General features: G+C 45.1%; 1 protein-coding gene across 1 annotated transcript; it reads right to left on the bottom strand.

Moving 5' to 3' along the window:
* On the bottom strand, positions 828–3,272 carry LOC8054197. Its single transcript, XM_002465604.2, has 2 exons — positions 1,888–3,272; positions 828–1,183 (listed from the first exon to the last, which is right to left on the bottom strand). The coding sequence occupies exons 1-2, from the start codon at positions 3,127–3,129 to the stop codon at positions 1,109–1,111; spliced, it is 1,317 nt and encodes a 438-aa protein (XP_002465649.1). The 5' UTR covers positions 3,130–3,272; the 3' UTR covers positions 828–1,108.

Below are 24,092 nucleotides of genomic sequence, written 5' to 3'. Positions count from 1 at the left end.
TAAGGTATTTAGCCATCTTAGCCTAAAGAAAGAGAAACAGATAAAAACCTTTCCAATGTAGCACCAGCACAATCATCGACGCGCACGGACTCATCGGCGGCCGACACGTCCAGCTCCGCGATCCAGATGGGCATCCCCGTGACGGCGAGCTTGTCCGCGCGGCCATACAGGAGTGGAAGCTGCTGCTTGGTGCACTTGGAGGCGTTGGTGTCCAGCAGCACGGCGTCGTAGAGGCAGTCGTCCATGCATGCAGCCAGGCAATCGGACTCGCTCGTGATGTGAGTGCCGGTGGTCCAGTACGGCGGCTGCAGCGCCGCACGGGCCTAACAAGCGTGCAGAGTAACCATGGCCACGAGGGAGGTAAGAGATGAGAGACAGGACTGATATGTGGGCTCAGATCCATTTGGATGAATATGGTATCCAAATAAAGTTTAAGGACTCGAATGACACGCTTTCAGAGTTCGGGGATCAGAATGACACACCTCTGCAAGTTTGAGAACCAGGGCCTTGTTTACTTCCAAAATTTTTTGCAAAATAGGAATAGTAGTATTTTCGTTTGTATTTGACAAATATGTTCAATTATGGACTAACTAGGCTCAAAAGATTCGTCTCGTCAATTCCGACCAAACTGTACAATTAGTTTTTATTTTCATCTATATTTAATACTCCATGCATACGTCTAAAGATTCGATGTGACGGGGAATCTGAAAATTTTTGCAAAAAAGGCCCAGACATGGCCTTTACTCGAGAGAAAAATCAGTGCTGGGTGTCAAGGAATCGTAATTGGTAATCCACCATTGCTCATACAGCCACCAGAGCACCACTAATAATCAAAAGTGAATTTACATATTGCGTTAAAAATTTATAGAAAGATACTCAAGCCATCAACATGGAAGGATTCTTTGCAAAAGATAACGTCGTCCAAAGGACATGGTATCGTGTGGGACCATAACGGCATGCCTTCCTTTTTCACATCACGGATTAACACATCCAAGAAAACTGGTATTAAGGAAAGACAGGCGACAATGAACATGTTTGTCAGGGGAAGAAACACACAACACATGTGGGCATGACCAAGGCATATAAGCTGAAGGGCATCGTGGGGCAGCTACTTCTTCTGCTTGCGAGGTGCTCTTGAACTGCTGTGGCATGCTCCTTCGCGCTTGCTGCTTGTTACATTTCCCTAAAACAGATAGAAAAACGGTTGGTAATCATAACAATAGGCATGAGAAATATAAAGACTCTGGAAAGTAATCAAAATTCCTAAACTGTCAGATTGGGCAATTATAAAAACAGTTGGCAATATAAATGCACTAACGGTCCCTACTATATGTGATCTAACCTTTGATTATATGCTGTACTAAGGCCAGTCTCAATGCATGTTTCATGAGAGTGTCATGCACATTAAATAGAATATGCAAAACTCTTGGAAATGACCTCTTTTTTTTCTTCCCATACTAATTTGGGAATTGACAAACACCATATTTTGAGGAACAAAATATGGAGAACTCTTGCAGATGCTCTAATATGCTAATATTTAGCTCAAATATGAGGGCGTGCTAATGATTGGGAGGTTAAAAACTTTCATTCAAGATAGATTTTGGTACTGGTAATGTAGTAGCAACATGACCTGAGCTTTGCAAAACATATGCTATGGACAGAAAATATGAGTTGTCTGTCATATCTAAACTGAAATCATATACACCCAGATCATCATCATATGCATATTTTGCTACCACAGCTCTTGAATATGTCACTCCTACCATAGGGGAGAAAAATAATCTTAGGTGTAAGAAGTGGCCACTGTCCAGTTCCATAATAATAGAACACAAAGCCATATGGTTCATATGCAGCTAAATAATGGGTAATAATAGCACTGTAAATTACCTGATAATCCATGCAGGACCAATGTTTGTAAGCACAGAAGTCAGTTGCGATGACACGTGGAATGAACTCTAGGCTTCTCCCTGGTGGGCATATGCTCCATGACTGGATCTTCTTACTCTTCATATTCAGACTGAGCACATACTCGCCTTTGGTCGCGACATGGCCATCCACATAGCCAATGTCACTGAAGAAGAAGGAAACCATGTTAGGTTCCTTCAGGCTGAGGACAGGGCACATGGGCACCTGCTGTTGTAAGTCCGGAATTGCAACGAATGTACTGTCAGCCCAAAGATTTGCCATAAGAAGATCGCCGTCATTGCTCCACTTTTCCTGCAGGGTCCAAGAGGTAATGTTGATCCTGTCTTTTGGGCAGTCATCGTCATCATAGCCGTCCATGGAGAGGAACTTGATAACTCCATCAACACAACCCATGGTGCTGTGCACTGTCGGCGACATCCGTGGCATTGGCGGCCATTCCCTCACGTAAGGCTCTGGTAGAGGCAAGAACTTTAGCTGATCTGAGACCACACTGAATGCCACTATTCCGAAGTAGAGGTCGACCCAGCATGCCCAAGATTCCTCGAATGCGAAAGACAAATCTATCTTGGAGTAATGGAGCACCTCGGAGGGGAAGTTCACATTCCTCTGTACCCACCGCTCTTGATCAGTGGAGGGCGACCACAACAACACAGAATACTGACTGGAAAGATGGGACTGTACCACCACGGCCAGGGTGAAATTGCCGCCTTGGCCCAGGTGTACGATGGCTGGAACGTACCCAAATACCTCTCTGAACTGTTCCAGGTCGATCCGAGGGGGGGCGATGAAGGTGTCAGCTTCAGCATCGTAGACCAGGTAGCGCCCAGAGGAAGCGTGATAGGGGGAATCGGGGGCGGTGAAGAGGACAAGGAGGTTCTTGTCGGCACATGCTACAGTGACGCTCTCCAGCTGAGCCCTGATCTCGCGGGGTGTGGCCGGCAGAAGAAGCGATATGGTGGAGATCTTGGGGGCTTTGGTGAGTTCAGGGACGAAACGGACCAAGCCATCCTGCACCCAATCTACCACGCCCATCGGTTTTTTCTCTTCGATTGCGTTGTCCAAGACGACGCCGGCTTCTTCGTCCTCGATCACATCCCATGTTTCGGTGTCGAACTCGCTGGTGCCCGCGCCGCGAGTTGTTTTCTCGCCGGTCCTGGCGATGAGGCTCACGGAGCGGTCAAGCACTACCCAGGAAGGATCCATTGAGTGGGAGTGCGTGGCAGAGGTAGAAGGCCGATCGATCTATGGAGAGGAATTGCAGTTGCAGGTTCGCGGACGAAATGGAGGAACGGCGGCGAGGAAGGGAAGGGAAGGGAAGAGAAGAAAAAGGGAAGGAAGCAAGCATCGTAGCGAAAACCGATCCGATGGTTGGATGTTGAGGGCGCGGATCGGGACACTGATCGACGGTGGACACAATCTGCACAGAAACAGGGTGGCCCAAACGCAAGCGTCGGCACTCGGCACGGCCTGCGATCCGGCACTGCTAATGCCTAATGGGCTTTATAACCACCAGGCCACCACAATCCACATCCTCGAGGCGGGTAGCACTGGTTTCAACGGAACAGTACCCCGCGCATGGGCCTAGAGGTGAAAGGTGGTTTGAAAAGAAAAGGTTATGCTAAAAATATTGTTCGCTGATTTACTATGAGAGAAAAATAGACTAATAGAAAAAGGTACGTGTCGAGTATCATTAGGGTACCCAACTAATAACGATATAAAAAAACCCAAAACTGCCATCTTAAGGCCCAAGCACCCTACGAAGCATCCCCAGGCTAGGCCAGAGCTATTCTCTTTCGGCCCAGCATGGACCTAGAGTGATGAATTCTTCTCCTCGACTCACCCGAGCCCAAGCCTCGAGCGATTTTTCCACCTCACCCGAGCCCCGGCCTTGCCCGAGCCTCGGGCAATTTCTCCGGCCTCAACCCAGATCCCCTGTTCATGAACTCCCCGCACACAATAATCGTACCACAAATAGGACGCAAGACACGCCTTTCCCCATAACGTGGCAGGGAGTGGCGCGCGCTGTGCTACCTGCTCCCATCACTGCAGTTGTTGGGTATTTTAAACGCAAACAGAAAATTCCGCAAGAGCATGGATACCGATGTAGCTTTCACCCGGGAGTATTCCAGAGTATCGATTTTCCACAGGGAACGTGAGTGTACTAATTAAGATTCAAGATCGCCCAAGGATAACTATATAATTATTTTTTTTGGTGGGAAGAGAGGAAGTTTCCTGAGAGTTCTCTAGTTGTTCTAATAATCAAGAATTACTTCAAAGATTATTTATTTCAGGACATCAGAACACTAACCACATAAATAGATGAGAAGAGGGCTAGGAAGCTCTGACTACGGTCCTACAAACACCGATCCGAACGAGGTGGAATACGTCGACCGTTAGGGCTGTCACTACCCTAGGGCTACCACAACAATCCGCAGGATTGGGTGCAATTTCAGGTAATTGCAAGACTAAACACCATGTCTAATCTATTAATTACTACTCTAGCGTTGCAAAGACTAGAGCACTTGATGCAAGCGAGAATCCAATAAATAACTTGAATGTAAATAAAAGTAATTAAAGAACTTAGGAATTATGAATTTAACAACTTGGAGAATGATGAAGAACGAACCAATTGCTGTAAAAGTACAATGTTGAGGAAGATCCGACAGATGCGGCTCCTCCTCCGCTCTCCTCTTCTCTCTCTCTATTTTCTAGATTACAACTAGAACTAACTAGAACTCGAACTAGATGAACTAGAACTAGAAGTAGATGAACTAGAGGGATCCTCTCTACTTGGATGAATAATTGAAACCCTAGCTTTGATTCTGTAGAAGAGATATGCCTCCACGGGCTGGTGGGGGCCTGCTTATATAACCCCTCCAAATGAATATGAGCCGTCGGATCAAACCGACCTTAATCGCATGGTTTTCCTTAATTCTTTAGGTCGGTGGAGCATTATCCGCGAGATGGAGCCTGATTGGCTGAGACACCTGGGCGGGCGCCCAAGGGGGGAGGGCGGGCGCCCAGTCCCCGGGCCCGTTCGGCCTCCCGTTCGTTCTCGTGGCTTCTAGAGTCTTCTAGATGATAGAAAATTGCCGCACACGTTAATATCTCTATGTAAACCCGACGTGTGGACCTTTCCTCCATATTTCCTGATAACCCCCTACAGAAATAGACAAACACCAAAACTCGTGGAATTCTATCAGATGAAACCCTAATTTTGGATGTTGGTTGCATATAGGTCCTTTTCCATGATTAGTTGACGGTTAAATGTGAGCATTAAGGACCGTCAACAGCAGTGCAGCATCTCATGCCTGTCACTGTATGCATGGCGAGTTAGAGGGAATGGGCAAGATCTAGTCTTAAGCACTGCAACCACGATAATCACTACCGTATTTGAAGCATAGATCAAGGAAGAGGTCTCAGAAAAGTAGGCTAGGATATTGAACAGGGCTCGACAAAGCAAAAATAGGGCCAAACATCAAGTCCACAGCGTCATAGATGACTCAGCATAACCAACAGGGACGACCACACTGAGACTACAGCTCCAAGAATGGGGCACCCTGCCGCTACTATACAGACACCATCTCTCGCCCTGTGTCCAGAAATAGATTGTGACACCTACACATGTACCCCTTCACTCCTCTTGAGCTATAAAAGGGGATGAAGGATCCCATTCACAACACGCAAGGATAACCGAACACACCTAGACACAACCACCCTCTCTCGCAAGTCGCTTGTAACCCCTACTACAAGCACCTCAAGTGCAGGACAATACAAGTCTCCGCCTTCACACTAGATGTAGGGCATCGTCGGCTCGAACCAGTATAACCTCTTGTGTTCTTCCTGCATCACTATCTAGGTTTCAGGGCATGTAGGCTCGTATTACTCGTTAGTGTCTGGATCATAGGTCCAGACACCGACAGTTGGCGCGCTAGAAGGATCAAGAATTTGTATGGGGTGATGTACAACAAAAGGCTTTTGAACAGATCAAAGAATACATGAAGGCACCACCTGTGTTGGTACCTCCACGGCTTGACAAGCCTTTTAAGTTGTACGTGGCGACCGGTAGCCTAACGATAGGATCGGCCCTTATGTAGGAATTTGAAGGAAAAGAAAGAGTAATAGCATATCTTAGGCGAAAGATGTTAGACCCAGAGACAAGGTATTCGGCTGTAGAAAAACTTTGCTTATGTGTGTACTATTCATGTACCAAGTTTCGGTATTATTTATTGAATGTCGAATGTGTGGTGGTTTCTGAGTTTGATGTAATAAAACATATGTTGTCAATGCCAAATTTGAATGGAAGATTAGTAAGTGGATTTTAGCTTTATTAGAGTTTGATTTGAGGTACAAATCAACAAAAGCAGTGAAGGGTCAAATTATTGCCGATTTTATCACCCAACATCGTGATCTTTCTGTTGAAATAATTAGCATTACACCCTGGGCTTTGTTCTTTGATGGTTCATCTTGTAGCAAAGGTGGTGGTGTTGGTATTCTTTTAATTTCTCCACAAGGGGTGACCTTTGAATATGCTATTCCCATTGAATATCATGTTACTGACAATTAGGCAAAATATGAGGCATTACTCAGAGGTCTTCGGATCCTTGTGGGAATAAAAGCCGTTGCTATTGAGGTTTTTGGAGATTCTGAGTTGGTGATAAACCAGTTAACAGATCAGTATGAATGCAAAAATGACATGCTAAGAGAATATTATGAAGAATGCCAAGAACTTCTAAGGAGTTTTCGGATAGCAACCTTGCATCATATCCCTAGGAGGCATAATGAGGAAGCAAATAGATTGGCCCAAATTGCTTCTGGATATCGAGAAGACCAGGAGATTCTAGCTTCAAGTGAGGATCAAGTGGTTGATGTTTGGAGGAATGAAATTGCCAGTTATTTGAAGAATTTGTCACAAAAGGTTTCCCGAAAACTCAGATATAAAGCCCTTAAGTTTGTGGTGCTTGATGATCAGTTGTATTATAAATCTATAGATGGGGTGTTGCTTAAATGCTTGAATCAAGAAGAGGCCAGAAAGATGATGTGTGAGGTGCATGAAGGGTTGTTTGGTGCACACCAGTCAACTTACCGAATGAAGTTGATTTGCCATTTGCACTTGCTATCCTTGTTTATTTGGCAAAAACTACAAATTTGATTCTCCAATGATTTGCTAAAGGACTTGCCAAATTTTGAGGAGCTGCTATCCAGGGGTGCTCCATGCGCAAATTTGCGCGCACTCCGCGACTTGCCATAGCGCAAGGAAGCCCGCACCACCCCTTCTCCCGCGCTGCCTTGGAATTTTCTGGACTCCTTCCCACACGTCTCCAAGTCTCCTTGCTCGTCATATAAATCACCGCGTTGTTGGGGCTCCCTCGCCGATGAGATCGAGTCCCTCGCGTCGCTAAACAGATTGAGTTTGTCGCGGTGCCGGTCGGTCCCTCATGCCACGGTGGTCATCACCACCCCGTCCTCTTGCCTCCGTCGTCCGCGCGGCCGTCCTCCGTCGTCGTCTGTGCAGCCTCCGTCTACCGTCGTCGTATGTGCGGCTGTCGTCTGTCATCGTTCGTGCGGCCTCCGTCCGTCGTCATCCGCGCGGCCTCTGTTCATTGTCGTACGCGTGGCCGTTCTCCGTCGTTGTCCGCACGGCCTCCGTCCCTTGCATCCGTGAAGGTATGTTCCTAGAACTAGCCAAGTGGGTAGTAGTAGGGTAGCAGTACCGATGAAGGCCGGTAGTTGTAGAGTTGCAAATGGATTGATGAAGGTATATGTTAATCGTTTTGTGCATGTATCGACTAGATTGACCAGCTCCTTTATTTGTTCTATTGTGCATGTATCTCTGTTGTGCATCTGCTATCATAATCAGATACTAGTATTTTTTGTGCATTTACTTGTCCATTTGATATCTCTGTTGTTCAGAATGATGAATAGTTGTAGCCAATCATTCATTGCCATGAAAGTAGAAATATGCAAGCTGTTGTTTATAATTTTTTTTAGTTGCAACAAGCTGTTGTTCAGGCTGCTGTCTATCACTACGTTCAGGCTGCTGTCCATCACTATGTTTAGGCCAGCAGATGGAGATCACCACGATGAAGCAGCAAGCCAGCGACGCACGGTGGCCACGAGATCTCGGCGCCGAGCGAAGAGACACGGCGCGGTCTAGGCCGAGAGTCGCGACAGTTGAATGGTTGAAGGATTTGGGCCTCTTTTTTCTATTTTACCAAGCCCAAATACCAAACCATTGGAGATACAAGATTGTCTCACTTGCCATTTGTTTTAGCCACTTGCCAAAACACAAGATTTAGCAAATGCGATTTGGCAAACCATTGGAGATGCTCTTAGCCCCCTAGTCAGTCTCGGACTTATGGACAACTCACTGGCTCTAGATGGCATGCATGGCACTCACAACCTTATATACATCTGCATTCCTTCAAAAATAATATATTTTACACTCCTTTCTGGTGATATTTCATCACTTCAGATGTTCAGTCAAGATTGTAAGAATGCAAACATTGTGATCAAAGCAGTAACACTCACAATCAAGGCCACACAACTTTAATTGTTGAATTAACAGTTCAGATTTAAAAAAAAGTATATAGAGACATAGTGACTTGTTAGTTAATATATCTCTTAGAGCAACTAGTGCATCAAACTGTTGTGCTTGTTGCAGTAGCTCTTTGGAATTTTCTTACTACTTGTGTGGATCTGTGCTTTCTGTCCATGCCCTGTGTGTTGAAAATCAGAACACAGTCAACACCGCACACAGTATTAGCCGCTGTCTGTTGTTGCTGGCTCCTGCTAGTTCAATACTACAGTAAAATGTGAGGAGGCAAATAGCCATAGCAGCAGCAGCTGCTGCTAGAACAGCCCGTCGAACAGGTCCTGCAGTTCAAAGCCTTGTGCTACACTGCTACTGTATGGCCTAGTTACTGATTAACAGTTCTTACATAAGCCAGTAATTTGTGATGAAAAACAGTACAAATTTATTATCTCAGAGTTGTTAAGTTCATTGAAAGGTTTGAGCAGTAGCTGAACTGCTATTGTTTGTAACAGTGCTTAGGACCTTATAATTTTGTTCTTTTATTTATTTATTCGGTTTTTACAATTTCACATAAGAATGGGTTCAAGATAGCTATCTGCCTAGTTTCTCTTGCTTCTGCTCAAACAGGAGAAGTAGCCTTTAGACTACCATTTTTTTATGATGTTTGTTTTCAATTTTCCATTGGCCTAGTTTGCAATTTTTAGTTCCTGCGGCTCAACGAACTGCCCAGTTGGCAGGCCACCCACTGTTTGTTCCTGGACTTCTCAGCTAACTTTAGTTGGGCCTCCTCAGCCTATGAGTAAAAGTATCCATATTATCATATTGGACTATTTGAGGTAAAAAATATTCATTCAGTTCAAAGAAGGCCAAATGATTGGTAATTGATTAGTGGACTGTACTTAATTGTTTCTTGCAAATGAAACTAGACATGTCTAGCAGATAACGATGTTATCCCAGTGAGCATCTTGAGAACAAAATGTCTTATGTTCATGAACCTTGGTAAATCAAAATGATATTTTTATTAGTTTCTGAATTCTATGATTCCGTTTGTCGGTGTCTGGACTCGGGGTCCAGGCACTAACAAGTGATGAAATTGCGTGTCCCCTTAACCCGAATGGTGATGCAAGAAAACACAGAGAGTTTATACTGGTTCGGGCCTTGGATGCCCTACGTCTAGTGAGAGAGTCGGAGTCTGTATTGCCTTGCACCCGAGAGTGCTTGTAGTAGGGGAGTACAAGCTAGTTGTGAGAGAGGGGTGTGTCCTAGGTCTCGGCTTAGGAAGTGAGTGGAGGGATGCTCAATGTCCTGAGTCCTTTATCTCTATGTGAGTGGGGTGGAATATGACAGTGTATGGTAAGTTGGGTGTTCGTGTGTTGCCCATGTGTTGCACTTGTGTCCCTATGGGGTGCCCTGCCTCCCCTTTTATAGTCACAAGGGGTGGCAGGACTGTTACATGTGTAAATTTGGTAGTTTATCCTTAGTGTGCAGTGGAGTAACAGTGCTGACCCTGTGGAGATCGACCGCCTCGTCCTTGTGGTGTGGGCAATGGCATGGTCGTCCCTATTGGCAGCATCGCCGAGCCCTGTTCGGGTCGTGGTGGTCAGATCCGAGGCTCTATGGCTTGTCCTGCAACAGTAGAATAGTAACTGCCAAAGTAGTATGGTTACAGTGACAGGGGTTAACTCCTCTCATTTCTCCTACTGTCGTGCAACGTTGACAATGACAGATGTGAGGCGCTATAGTGATGGGAGTTAGTGGAATAGTGGGCGACGTGCCCTGCTACGGCGTGGGAGGGATGACACACGTCGCTGCAGGGGTACGGTCACCGTGTGTTAGAAGCCTGGCACCAAGGCCGGGGTTCGAGCGAGGCGTTGATTGCGCTCGAGGCCGGGGCTCGGGCGTGGTGTTTGACTACGCTCAAGGTCGGGGCTCGGTTGAGGCACAGATTGCGCTCGAGGCCTAGGGCTCGGCGAGGCGGAGATTGTGCTCGAGGCTAAGGGCTCGGTTGAGGCGGAGATTGCACTCGAGGCCAAGGGCTCGGTCGAGGCGTAGATTGTGCTCGAGGCCAAGGGCTCGGGTGAGGCGTTGATTGCGCTAGGGCTCGGGGTTCATCCCTATTCCTTTTTTGCCGCTTTTTTCCCTCTTAATTTGGGTATCCTGGTTTATGGTACCCAACAGTTGCCCCCGAGCCTGTGGAGGAGTTGAGGTGCTCCTCCAGAGGCTCTTTCAAGGGTAAACTGTTAGGTTGAGGTTCTTATTTCCTCCGTGGGGTGCACTCGAGCGCAACCGCTGAGTGTAGCCCCCGAGCCCTTGGAGGAATGGTGTTATTCCTTCAAGGGCTTTTACTCCTTATTGCTCTTAGGGAGTATCTAGGGAATAGGGTACATGTTCTTTACATGCTGTGCCTCTATCCCCGGCGCAGGTAAAGCCCCCGAGCCCTTGCCCATAGGCAAAGATTGATTAGGGTCTTTCCCGACTTTATTTTACGCCCCTCGTTCATCCTTTCGCTCGGAGGAGGGATGGGAAGCATCGTACTACCCTCGGTGGGCGAGTAACAACGTTCCCGAGGAGCTACCAGCGGGTAAGTCCAAGTAGATGTCTGAATCCTGTTCGTTAGGGGTCGGCTTGCGGCCCTATGGGCACATCTCAATATACCCGAGGGTGGTCACGGTGGATGTGAGTACCATTCGATAGGTTCCGAGGGCTCGATGCCTCTCTCGATGGGATCCCACTCAAGCGACACCCACATGGGTCTCGGACAGGACTGTTAGGGATGTGCTGAGCCTTCTTTAGGCTCGATCCTTGGCCTTTCTTGGGCTCGTCCCCAGTCATCCCTCGCTCAGTTGTCCTGAGGCGACTGTTCGAACCCACTTCGTAGGTCAGTCTCGCAACCTCTGGACCGTAAGAGGCTATGGCCTAGGGTTCTTACCTCGGAAGGTGTCCGTCTAGGTGTAAGGGGGGTCGAGCGCCTCTTGTCTTGGAAGGAACCACCTGGGCACAGCCGGTGGGGCGCTCCTTTTGAGGCGGTTTATATTGGCAGTTGGAACGACCGCGCCGCCCTAGTGCGTTTGGACGGTGAAAGCCCTAGTTTGGTTTTGGATAATTGATGAAACCCTAGTACTAACCTCTATACTAAGTGTGTGTAGACTTAATGAGGTTGGTACATGCCAAGTGATGGAGCAAGTGATGATCATGGTGATGATGGTGATGACCACAAGATGATCAAGTGCTCAACTTGGAAAAGAAGAAAGAGAAAAACAAAACCCTATGGAGATCAAGGCAAAGGTATTGCTTAGGGTTTTGGCTTTGGTGATCAAGACACCATAGAGGGTGTGATCACATTTAGGATAGATAGCCGTACTATAAAGAGGGAAATTCTTTGGCTAAGCGGTTATCAAGTGCCACTAGGTGTCATTGTTCATGTGCATGCATTTAGAACCTAGTGAGCTAACTTAACTCCTTCAAAGAAAATGATTGTGAAAATGCTAACACACGTGCACTTGTTGGTACTCACTTTGTGGTGTTAGCACACTTTGAGAAGGAGGTGGAGTTTGAAAGGTAGAGAGAGGATGGGTTCCTCTCTCCCTCCCGCCGAGCTTGCGAGGCGGGATTCGGCGCTTTTCGAGAAAATGAAGTGCATATTTTCTATTGCGCCGGTGGGAAATTTTGGAGGAGTCACGGGAGTGTTCCTCGCAGAGAAACACTCACCGGACACTGGCCACTGAGGCACCGGACGCTAAGTCTGAGCGTCCGGTGCAGATAGTGCCTGGCCCAGCTAGGGTAAGGCACCGGACGATAGGCACTGGACGCTGGCTTGAGCGTCCGGTGGTGCGCGTCCGGTGTGCGGGCGTTTTGCGACCCTCTCTGCGCATGGGTCCGGTGAGCACCGGACGCTAAGGGTGCGTCCGGTGGCTTGCGTCCGGTGACCCTGCGAGTTTGCGGAGCTCTCTGCGCATGAGTCCGGTGTGCACCGGACGCGTCCGGTGCTAACTTGCTCAGCGTCCGGTGCTCTGCAGGTTACCGTTAGACTCTGACACGCGGCTGACATTGGAGCACCGGACGCTGGTGTTGAGCGTCCGGTGCCCCTTTAAGAGCGTCCGGTGACCCCGAGTTTCGCCCAGTGCAAGAGCCAACGGCTCTATTTGTTTGAGGGGCTATTTATACGTGTTTGGCCGGCTTGGGGCTTACACTCTTGGCATTCTTGACTACTAGACATCCTTGTGAGCCTAAGAAAACACCTCCCACTCATCTCCTTCGTAGATTATACATCTTTGTGAGATTGGGAGTGATTCCAAGTGCATTTGCTTGAGTGATTGCATCTAGTGGCACTTGGGGATCGTTCTAGCTGCGGTTTTCTTGTTACTCTTGGTGGTTGCCGCCACCTAGACGGCTTGGAGCAGCGGAGGAGCTTTGGCACGAGTTGGTGATTGTTCGTGGCCATCTCCCGGTGATTGTGAGAGGTTTGTGCCTACCTCGGCGGAGTGCCAAAGGCAACATTAGTGGATTGCTCGTGTCATTGAGTTACCTCACTTGTGGGTAGGTTCTTGTGGTGTCCTAGTGAGGACGAGGTTCGTGCTACACCTCTTAGCCACCGAACCACCAAGTGTTGGTCGACACAACGGGGACGTAGCGTGCCGGCAAGCATGTGAACCTCGGGAGAAAAATTGGTGTCTCAATTGTGTTTGATTGGCATTCTCCCGGTGCTTGATTGTTTATATTGGTGATTGGTTCATCCCCTACTTGGTGGTATAAATATCTCATCCTCTCTTTTACATTCCCACAAACTAGAGTAGCTTACTGTTGACGGTCCTTAAGTATCAAATTTAATTATCAAATAAATAAAGAAAAGGATCCAAATGAAATCAAGATCTAGACTTAGGGTTTTATCTGACAGAATTCCACGAGTTTTGGTGTTTGTCTATTTCTGCAGGGGGTTATCAGGAAATATAGAAGAAAGGCCCACATGTCAGGATTACGTAAAGATATTAACGTGCTGCGCAATTATCTTACATCTAGAAGACTCCAGAAGCCACGAGACCGAAGCGGAGGCGAAACGGGGCCAGACCCTGGGCGGCCGCCCAGTTGGTCAGGGCGCCCGCCCTGCCCCTGAGTCCAATCAGGACTCTGCTTTGCGGGAAGTCTCCACCGACCTAAAGGATGAATCTAAACCATACAATCTATGTCGGTTTGATCCAATGGCCCATATTCACTTGAAGGGACTATATAACCAGACCCCCTGGCCCCTGGAGGAGAGATCCTCTCAACCCTAATTCATTGTTTCATCAAGGGAGAAGAAGCCTCTGATCAAGATTAGAGCCACCACATCAATTAGATATCTAGATTAGCATAGCTACATAGGATTAGAACTAGAAGGAGTCAATCTTCGATTGGTTTCCGGATCTGTCAGGAGGATTCTTGGTAATTCTCTAATTGTGTTTCTAATTACTTTCTAATTATCTTTGTTCTTCAATATTATGAATATGACTTTGTTCTACTTCAATATATTGCTTATGACTTTGCTCTACTTGCTTATATTCAAGATTATATTGTTCTTAGTTTATCATAATTATGTACTTGGCTTAGTTAGATACGATCTATATACATGCTTAGGATCGTATAGCGTTTATCCATCGGATCCATGGGTAAATGATAGATATTGTGTAGGCGTGGTGCTTATACCGTATTTATCTGCGATTGTACCCAATATGCCAGATCGTGGGGTGGTTCGTGATAGTGACAGCTTCATTGATTCTTATATAGTCCCCCTCTCGTGTATTGGGCTGGCAGAGCAACATTATTACAGGGGAGTGATTGCTATGTTTCTCATATTCCTTGCTAATATCACTATGCATGGGCGTAGTCTTGTCTCGCAATGATTGCTAAGTATGCTTGCACTAACTATGATAATGCTAGACTATATAGTTAAGAATAACTTAGGGAATATTCTTGTAGTTCGTTCTAATACCATGCTAATGACTTTCTAGAGTATCTAATTGAGGTGCTTATCATATTTATTATGTGGCTAGATCAGATTAGTTATCCTTGTCACTATTATTATTTCATATATCTTTTATGTGACACTTATCCCTGTATGATGAGTTAGATATAATGTTCTCAATTATACATGCAATGATAGATGCTCAATCTCATATTCTATTCTGTAATCATTAGTGATGATTTCTAATCCCTTCCCAGTGGTAAAAATATAAATAACGATACCTGGAATACTTTCTGGTTAAAATGCTACATCGGTATTAATCTGTGCGCTTGCAGATCCCATTCATTATTTATTTAGAAGAGCAATTGCATATTTCAATACCGCGTCTCTTATATCATGCTGGGGATGACAACTTGGCTTAAGTGGTGTAAGGGATAGGTTTGGCATTTTTGGCACCGTTACTAGATTTAGAGAACTTAGTCTACTTTTAGTAATGATGTTAAGAATACCCAACAAGCATTTTTGGCGCCGTTGCCGGGGAAGGTTGATTACTATTCAGGAATAGAATAAAAGATTTAGAGTAATCATTCGCATCACTAATATGATTGAGCTTATCTATTCTCTCATACAGTTTTACCCTGATATTTTTCTATTTTATCTTATGCAGGGGAATGTATGAATAGAAGACATCTTCCAGGGAATTTTGTTGACAATCCTGAAGCATTATTCAAGAAGACGAGGGCCAAGCTAAAGAAATCATCAACACTTCAGTAAGAAGCTTCATCCAATCAAGAAGATCACCGGAACTTGTCTTCAGAGTTCGAAGCCATGGCGAACAAATCAATCCGCGAGTTCTCAGCTCCCACTACGGACAACATCCGCACTGGACCTGCTGCAGAGATCGATGGCAACTTTGAGCTCAAGCCTGGACTTATCAACATGGTGCAATCCAACCAGTTCTGTGGGAAGGCACACGAAGATGCTAGTGCTCATTTACAACACTTCCTGGAGATTTGCAACACATTCACCATAGCAGGAGTTTCCAAAGACGCTATACTACTTCGCCTCTTCCCATTCTCACTGTTAGGAAGAGCGAAGCAGTGGTTCTATGCTACAAAGGAGAAGAATACTACGTGGGCACTCTGCTCAACAAACTTCCTAGCTAAGTTCTTTCCCATGGGCAAGACCAATGCTCTCCGTGGGAAGATTACAAGTTTTCAGCAACAGTGCCCGAGAGACCATGGATGCTGCAGCTGGAGGAGCATTCTTATCACTTACTATACCACAAGCCACAGCTCTTGTGGAGAAGATGGCGTCCAACCAAAGCTAGAATGAAGAGAGGACCCAGACACGCAAGAGAGGTGGAGGTATGCATCAGCTGAAGGAGGTAGACATGCTGTCTGCAAAGCTAGACCTGCTCATAAAGAAGCTCGATGATAGAGCTGGAGATAAGAAAGAAGTTATGCACATCTACGACTCTCACATGACTTGTGAGGAGTGTGGAGACACTAGACACTCAGGCAACCACTGCCCTGAGATACTTGAGGATGTGAACTACATCAACAACAACAACTACTACTACAACCGTCCTCAACAAAATCAAGGTTGGAATCAACAGAGGCCTAACTACTCATGTAATTATCAAGGTAACAATTCTTACAACAATAATAATTTTCCGCCTTTGAGAGAGTTAGTGTCTAATCAAGGAAAGCTAATGGATAATCTATCTAAGAAATTGGCATCTAATGATAAAATACTAGAAAATATAAATAATAGAATGGATAATTTCTCTACTGCCATCAAGAATCAAATTAGCTTTAATAAAAGGATTGAATCTCAGTTAAATCAAATAGCTGCTGCTGTTCCTACTACTAACCCCGGTATACCATCACAACCGGAAGGATTAGAATCTGCAAATCTTGTAGACACGTTTGATGCAGGTAATTGGAGTAACCCCGTCACTAAATTTTCTACTGACCGTTTGCCGGTCAAGAGAGGCGATCTAGGACGCCCCGTCATCCCGATCTCCATCGGCATGGTGGACTTCCCCGAAGCACTCTGCGACTTTGGCTCTAGTGTCAACATTATACCCAGGGTACTCTATGAAAAATTCTTTACATATCCTTTATTAGAGACAACCATGTGTTTGCAGTTTGCAGATCAGACGATAACTTTTCCAAAAGGAATAGTGAGGAACCTTTGTGTCCGAGTTGGTACCTTGTATGCACCAGCAGACTTCGTAGTGGTGGAGACCGGAAATGATGAGAGAGCACCTATCATCTTAGGGAGGCCATTCTTGAACACCACGGGAGCTATCATCTACGCCAGTGCTGCTAAGATCAGTTTCTACATCAAAGGGAAGAAGGAGACATTTTTCTTCAAGAACAAGACTACACAAATTCCAAATCAATCCAGACGTGAATCAAGGAAGAGGACCAACAGGAGGAACAGGAACAAGCAAGTGTGGACCGAGTCAGCTAAGATGGTCACTGTAGTCCATGGAGGCCAAGATCACCAACTGAAGTCACCGTTTTTGACCAAGAAGGACGACCCAGGAATGCCAAGCATTTACTACTCCATAAATGGATACAACTTCTACAAGACGATTTGCGACACCGGATCAGACGTCAACATAATGGCCGCAGTCACCTATCGGCTCTTGTTAGGGACCATGCCACTAAGACCAACATACATTCAGCTCCAGATGGCAGATCAGACATTTCGAGAAGTTCAAGGAATAGTATCTGATGTCCCAGTCAAAATAGACGATCACTTTGTCTACACAGACTTTCAAGTTGTTGACATGGGAGAAGACGAGTATGATCCACCCATCATCCTTGGAAGACCGTTCCTCAGCACCGTTAAAGCAATTATCTACATTGGAACCGGAGAAGTCCATATGCACTTCCCCTCAGAGAAGGTACGCCGTTATTTTACTGACCCTAACTATATTATTGAAGAATCTAAGCAGGTAAGAAAACGACGCAACCGCAACCAGAGAAGGCAGATCATCAAGGACGGATGGGCAGACTATGAAGGAGAAGTTGTAAGGTCAGAAGACGTAGAGTTTAAACAGAATTATCCAGAGGATATTGAAGCACCGAGTCAGGTATGGAAAATGAAGATAACTATACAAGAAGAGGAGGCGCTGCCGGAAATACCGACTACGCCACCCAACGAACCTCAGGACGATTAAGAAATTGGAGAGTCCCGTTCGGAGGACTTAAAAACACCGAACGCCTTGCCAAGAGGTAAACTTGGTAGTTACCCTTTCCTTCTCAATTATTTCAAATAAGTTATTTAGTTAAACATGTTCATGCTATCCTAAAAAGAAAATAAAAATATGAAAAACAGTAAGCCCCATGTAAGTATACGAGTGACATAAAACCCATACGTACATTCACTGTGGTGGCATAAAAATAAAATAAATATTTTTCTGCTTTATAAAATAAAAATATAGAAACAGGGAGTAATAATTATTAAGGAGTCTCAAGATGATGAAGGCTATATATTTATGCTAACACTTAATCAGTTCCACAAGCTTTGTTGTCTATTTGAGCTCCACAGAATTCAAGAAGACTAGCAGACGGAGGACATTCTAATCGCTGTCAGAATGCTGCTGACTTTCAAATACACCTCTACCACCTGCCAGCTACACCAAGAGAAATTACGTCAAAATTCAGCTTGGGGGAGAGCACCCCCATTTATTCCGATAAGTATTTCTATCTATCTTTATACTTATATTATTTTAGAATATTAATACACATAAACTATGGGAAAACCAAATAAAGATTTTATGCTTATATATGTCTTTTGCTTAGTGTGTTTAATAAATAAATAAAGTGGCTATGCTAACCTGTATCTAAATAAAACTTAAGCATAGATATGATAAATAGTTGCTCTGTCTAATTTGCAAATTTTAAGTTCTCTCTCAAGTTTAGATATAACTGTTATAATTTAAAGCTTGCTCTAGACCTAAACTTGTGGGATAAAAACTTGATCTGAAGTATAAGTTGTTAACGGATACGATATGGGAAGGTTGAGCTGCTATTTATGTGTTCCTAGAGATGCTAGAATTCTGGAGAATTTTATCTTTAAAAATCTTTAAAATGTTGCATGATGAGTTCCTGTATGATGAGAGCTTAAATTCCTACCACAGCCATATATACATGCTTGCTAGACTTTGAGCCACACATTTATTATTTACTGCTTATGAGCATTGAGTGTGGTCAAGCTGTGTAGACCCTTAGGAGCTTGTCATGTGGTTGAATCAAGATTTCACTTGCACGTTCACTCATATATGCTACTTCTACTCCGGAAGTACCATCCACATATATTCACCCATTCCATCTCCAGAACCACCCAAAAATATTCTACTCCTAATTCGGGAGAGAATAACCAAAAATATTTCTGTTTTCCCCTTGTGAAATAAATGCTCAAGTTATCTTGCTACTACCACTTGCTATATTATCTCAAGAGATGAGTTCTCTGAAAAAAAAGGAGAAAAGAAAAGAAAAAAAATAATACGAGGAAATAAAAAGGAGCAAGTGCTCGGAACCTCGAAAGAAAAGAAAAAGTGAGACGAGAGGTAAAAATGGACAAGTGTCCGACAGTAGAATTAGGGGTAAAAGATACCCACTTGAGAGGAAAGAAAAAGAAGAGCATCTCATTCTCCTCAAAAAGTTTCAAAAGCAAGGAAGGTATGTATCCCCTCAAAAGAGCAAAATAGAATTAGACTTCCACCACCATTGTTTTCACCATTGCTATCACCATCATCACCATACACCATTCATTCGCCACACATGCACATCTTGATTAAACTTATTGACTTGTTACTTTGGATCCATGGTTTGACTATGCAATAAATGTCTTGTAAGTATGTATATTTTATCTCCCACCTATGAGCTCCAGATATTAAAGCCTTATTAGAGTAGGATGAGAGAGAAGGCAATGTCACTATGCCTTATACCACAAATACCACATATCTTGAGAGAAGGAATATACCGTCAATGCCTTGGTAAGGATCCAGAAATACCACAAAAAAGAGACCTGAGAGAATCATACAAGGAATCTCTGAGTTTTATTTGAAAATCTGCAAAAATCCCAGAGCTATAGCTGATCAAGAATAAGAGACATGACACTTGGCTAGACTGTTCTATCTTTTAACCACTCAAGACAGAAGTGACAGTTACAAGTCCCATGGTGTAGGTAAAGTAAGTAAGTTTTAAGTCTTGACAGTTTACTCTAACTTAGAGATGAGATCTTATTTAAAAGCATGTGTACCGTCAAATTTTTAAATATATTGCAACAACTTATGATCCATAGATGAGTCTATCCTTGCTCAAGGATGAGCAAGAGGTAAGCTTGGGGGAGTTTATTGACGGTCCTTAAGTATCAAATTTAATTATCAAATAAATAAAGAAAAGGATCCAAATGAAATCAAGATCTAGACTTAGGGTTTTATCTGAGAGAATTCCACGAGTTTTGGTGTTTGTCTATTTCTGCAGGGGGTTATCAGGAAATATAGAAGAAAGGCCCACATGTCAGGATTACGTAAAGATATTAACGTGCTGCGCAATTATCTTACATCTAGAAGACTCCAGAAGCCACGAGACCGAAGCGGAGGCGAAACGGGGCCAGACCCTGGGCGGCCGCCCAGTTGGTCAGGGCGCCCGCCCTGCCCCTGAGTCCAATCAGGACTCTGCTTTGCGGGAAGTCTCCACCGACCTAAAGGATGAATCTAAACCATACAATCTATGTCGGTTTGATCCAAGGGCCCATATTCACTTGAAGGGACTATATAACCAGACCCCCTGGCCCCTGGAGGAGAGATCCTCTCAACCCTAATTCATTGTTTCATCAAGGGAGAAGAAGCCTCTGATCAAGATTAGAGCCACCACATCAATTAGATATCTAGATTAGCATAGCTACATAGGATTAGAACTAGAAGGAGTCAATCTTCGATTGGTTTCCGGATCTGTCAGGAGGATTCTTGGTAATTCTCTAATTGTGTTTCTAATTACTTTCTAATTATCTTTGTTCTTCAATATTATGAATATGACTTTGTTCTACTTCAATATATTGCTTATGACTTTGCTCTACTTGCTTATATTCAAGATTATATTGTTCTTAGTTTATCATAATTATGTACTTGGCTTAGTTAGATACGATCTATATACATGCTTAGGATCGTATAGCGTTTATCCATCGGATCCATGGGTAAATGATAGATATTGTGTAGGCGTGGTGCTTATACCGTATTTATCTGCGATTGTACCCAATATGCCAGATCGTGGGATGGTTCGTGATAGTGACAGCTTCATTGATTCTTATATAGTCCCCCTCTCGTGTATTGGGCTGGCAGAGCAACATTATTACAGGGGAGTGATTGCTATGTTTCTCATATTCCTTGCTAATATCACTATGCATGGGCGTAGTCTTGTCTCGCAATGATTGCTAAGTATGCTTGCACTAACTATGATAATGCTAGACTATATAGTTAAGAATAACTTAGGGAATATTCTTGTAGTTCGTTCTAATACCATGCTAATGACTTTCTAGAGTATCTAATTGAGGTGCTTATCATATTTATTATGTGGCTAGATCAGATTAGTTATCCTTGTCACTATTATTATTTCATATATCTTTTATGTGACACTTATCCCTGTATGATGAGTTAGATATAATGTTCTCAATTATACATGCAATGATAGATGCTCAATCTCATATTCTATTCTGTAATCATTAGTGATGATTTCTAATCCCTTCCCAGTGGTAAAAATATAAATAACGATACCTGGAATACTTTCTGGTTAAAATGCTACATCGGTATTAATCTGTGCGCTTGCAGATCCCATTCATTATTTATTTAGAAGAGCAATTGCATATTTCAATACCGCGTCTCTTATATCATGCTGGGGATGACAACTTGGCTTAAGTGGTGTAAGGGATAGGTTTGGCATTTTTGGCACCGTTACTAGATTTAGAGAACTTAGTCTACTTTTAGTAATGATGTTAAGAATACCCAACACTTACTTGCTTGTGTAGAGACTTTAGGTAGCTCTCTAGTGTAAGTAGAGACATAGCTCTTGTGTGCCTAGTGATCATATCAACTAGAATTGTTGGATAGGTGGCTTGCAAAACCCCCTTTAGAGCTAGAGCAAAAAGCTTCGCTTTGTTATTTACTAACCTCTTGCTCTAGTGATTTTGTAGAATTTTTAAAAAGGCTATTCACCCCCCTCTAGCCATATTAGGACCTTTCAGACGGGGACATTTTGCCTGCGAAATTAATGCGCGCGTGCGTGCGGTTAGTGTGAGAATTAGAGGAAGTGGGCGCCTGGGTTACCGCGTGCAGTTAATGAGGCGGCCAGCGGTTTGTTTCCTCCTCCCCCATCTGCTCCGTGGCGGGCGGACTACGGGCGTTTTCTCTATAAAAGCCAGTGTTGGGGCTCCCTGGTTCTCTCCCTTTTCCCTTGCCTTCAAACGCTCCTGCCTTCAAGCCCCCCGCAGTTGCCTTCCTACTGCCACCAAGCTTCTCATCTGCACTCGCCCCCCCGCCCTTTAGCCATGGCTGGCGACAGTTCATGGCCTACATCCAATGTCACGGAGGTGGCTCTCAGGGCCCGCGTATCAGGCAGACTTCTCCGTCCTGTTACGAACAAGAAGACGCCAGAATGGCTCGTTCCCTCGGTGAATGATAGGGAGCCAAACCTGCCATCGGGCTATGTGGTTTGCTTCTTGGCATTTTTGGACCGGGGGTTTGGGATTCCGGCCAGCCGCTTTATGCGTGCGCTCGTGCACTACTATGGGGTGAAGCTTCACAACTTCAACCCCAACTCCATCATGCAAGCGACGGTCTTCGCCACTGTGTGCGAGGGGTACCTGGGGGTTCTGCCCCATTGGAACCTCTAGCCCTACCTGTTCAAGGCGGAGATGTCGTCCCAGAATCAAGGCGGAGAAAAGAAGCCTTTGAAGGTTGGCGGCTGCACGCTCCAGCTCTGGCAGTCACACTCCTACATGTACATCAGGAGTCTGATGCCGTCGTCGAACCGGGGGTGGCAGAACAGGTGGTTCTACCTCTGGAACGACTACGACCTCCTTGAAAGGTTCTATTAATATGGCTAGAGGGGGTGAATAGCCTATTTAAAAATTCTACAAACTCACTAGAGCAAGAGGTTAGTATATAACAAAATGAAGCCTTTTGCTCTTTCTCTAATAAGGTGTTTGCTAGCCACCTATCCATCAATTTTAGTTAATATAATCACTAGGCACACAAGAGCTATGTCACTACAAGCTACACTAGTGAACTATACTACACAAGGCAAAGTAAGCAACTAAACTAATTACACTATTTTGCGGTAAGTAAAGGATAGAATGAGATATTTATACCGCCGTGTAGGGGATAAACCAATCACCAATATAAATAATCAAGCACTGGGAGAATGTCAATCAAACACAATTGAGACACCGATTTTTCTCCTGAGGTTCACATGCTTGCCGACACGCTACGTCCCCGTTGTGTTGACCAACACTTGGTGGTTTGGCGGCTAAGAGGTGTAGCACAAACCTTGTCCTCACTAGGACACTGCAAGAACCTACCCACAAGTGAGGTAGCTCAATGACACGCGCAATCCACTAGAGTTGCCTTTGGCTCTCCACTCGGGTAGGCACAAACCCCTCACAATCACCAGGAGATGGCCACGAACAATCACCAACTCGTGTCAATGCTCCTCTGCTGCTCCAAGCCGTCTAGGTGGCGGCAACCACCAAGAGTAATAAGTAAACCACAGCCAAATCGATCCCCAAGTGCCACTAGATGCAATCACTCAAGCAAATGCACTTAGAATCACTCTCAATCTCACAAAGATGTTTAATCTATGAAGGATATGAGTGGGAGGTGTTTGCTTAGGCTCACAAGGATGTCACGTATGCTAGAATGCCAAGAGAGTAGAGCCCCAAGCCGGCCAACACATATTTATAAGCCCATCAAACAAATAGAGCCGTTGGCTCCTTCACTGGGCAAAATATGGGGCCACCGGACGCGCTGCAGGAGACCACTAGACGTACAGACCCTGCGTCCGGTGCTCCAGATAAAGCCACATGTCAGCTCTTTGAACTAGGCGCGTTGATCTCTAACGGTCAAGAACGAACCACCGGACGTGCTCAAGTGCACACCAGTCACGTGTGCAGAGAGGTCTGCAAACGCGTGGGGTCACCGAACCCACACCACCGGATGCGCTCCAGAGCGTCTGGTCCCTTACCCAGAGAGCTCTACAAATGCGCAAGGACACCGAACACGCACCAACGGACACACCCTGAGCGTCCAGTGCTCTCAGTCAAACTCTTTGCTGAAGTCAGGCCACACCGGACGCAAGAACAGGGTCAAGCCTGCGTCCGGTGCTCAGCGTCCGATACTCAACCCTAATGTCGCCAGACACAGTCAGTACACCGGACGCACAAACACAGCGTCCGGTGCCTACGGACAGAGCGTTCGGTGAGTGTTTTTCAGTGCGAAAACACTCTGGCAACTTCACCAAACTTTCCATCGGCGCAATAGAAAATATGCATTTCATTTTCTCAAAAGCGCCAAATCTCGCCGAGCTTGCGACCTCTCTACCCTTCAACCTCCGCCTCCTTCTCAGAGTGTGCCAACACCACCAAGTATACAACACGATGTGCAAGTGTGTTAGCATT

This window comes from Sorghum bicolor, chromosome 1 (genome assembly GCF_000003195.3).
Source record: "Sorghum bicolor cultivar BTx623 chromosome 1, Sorghum_bicolor_NCBIv3, whole genome shotgun sequence".
In the NCBI taxonomy this organism is placed as follows: Eukaryota; Viridiplantae; Streptophyta; class Magnoliopsida; order Poales; family Poaceae; genus Sorghum; species Sorghum bicolor.
The sequence above is the reverse complement of the archived record's forward strand: the minus strand, read 5'-3'. Positions and strand labels throughout refer to the sequence as shown.

Coding starts and splice junctions, on each gene's coding strand:
- LOC8054197 (XM_002465604.2), bottom strand. CDS start 3,129: ATGGATCCTTCCTGGGTAGTGCTTGACCGCTCCGTGAGCCTCATCGCC. Junction 1,184..1,887: donor GGTCCTGCATGGATTATCAG/GTAATTTACAGT, acceptor TATCTGTTTTAG/GGAAATGTAACAAGCAGCAA.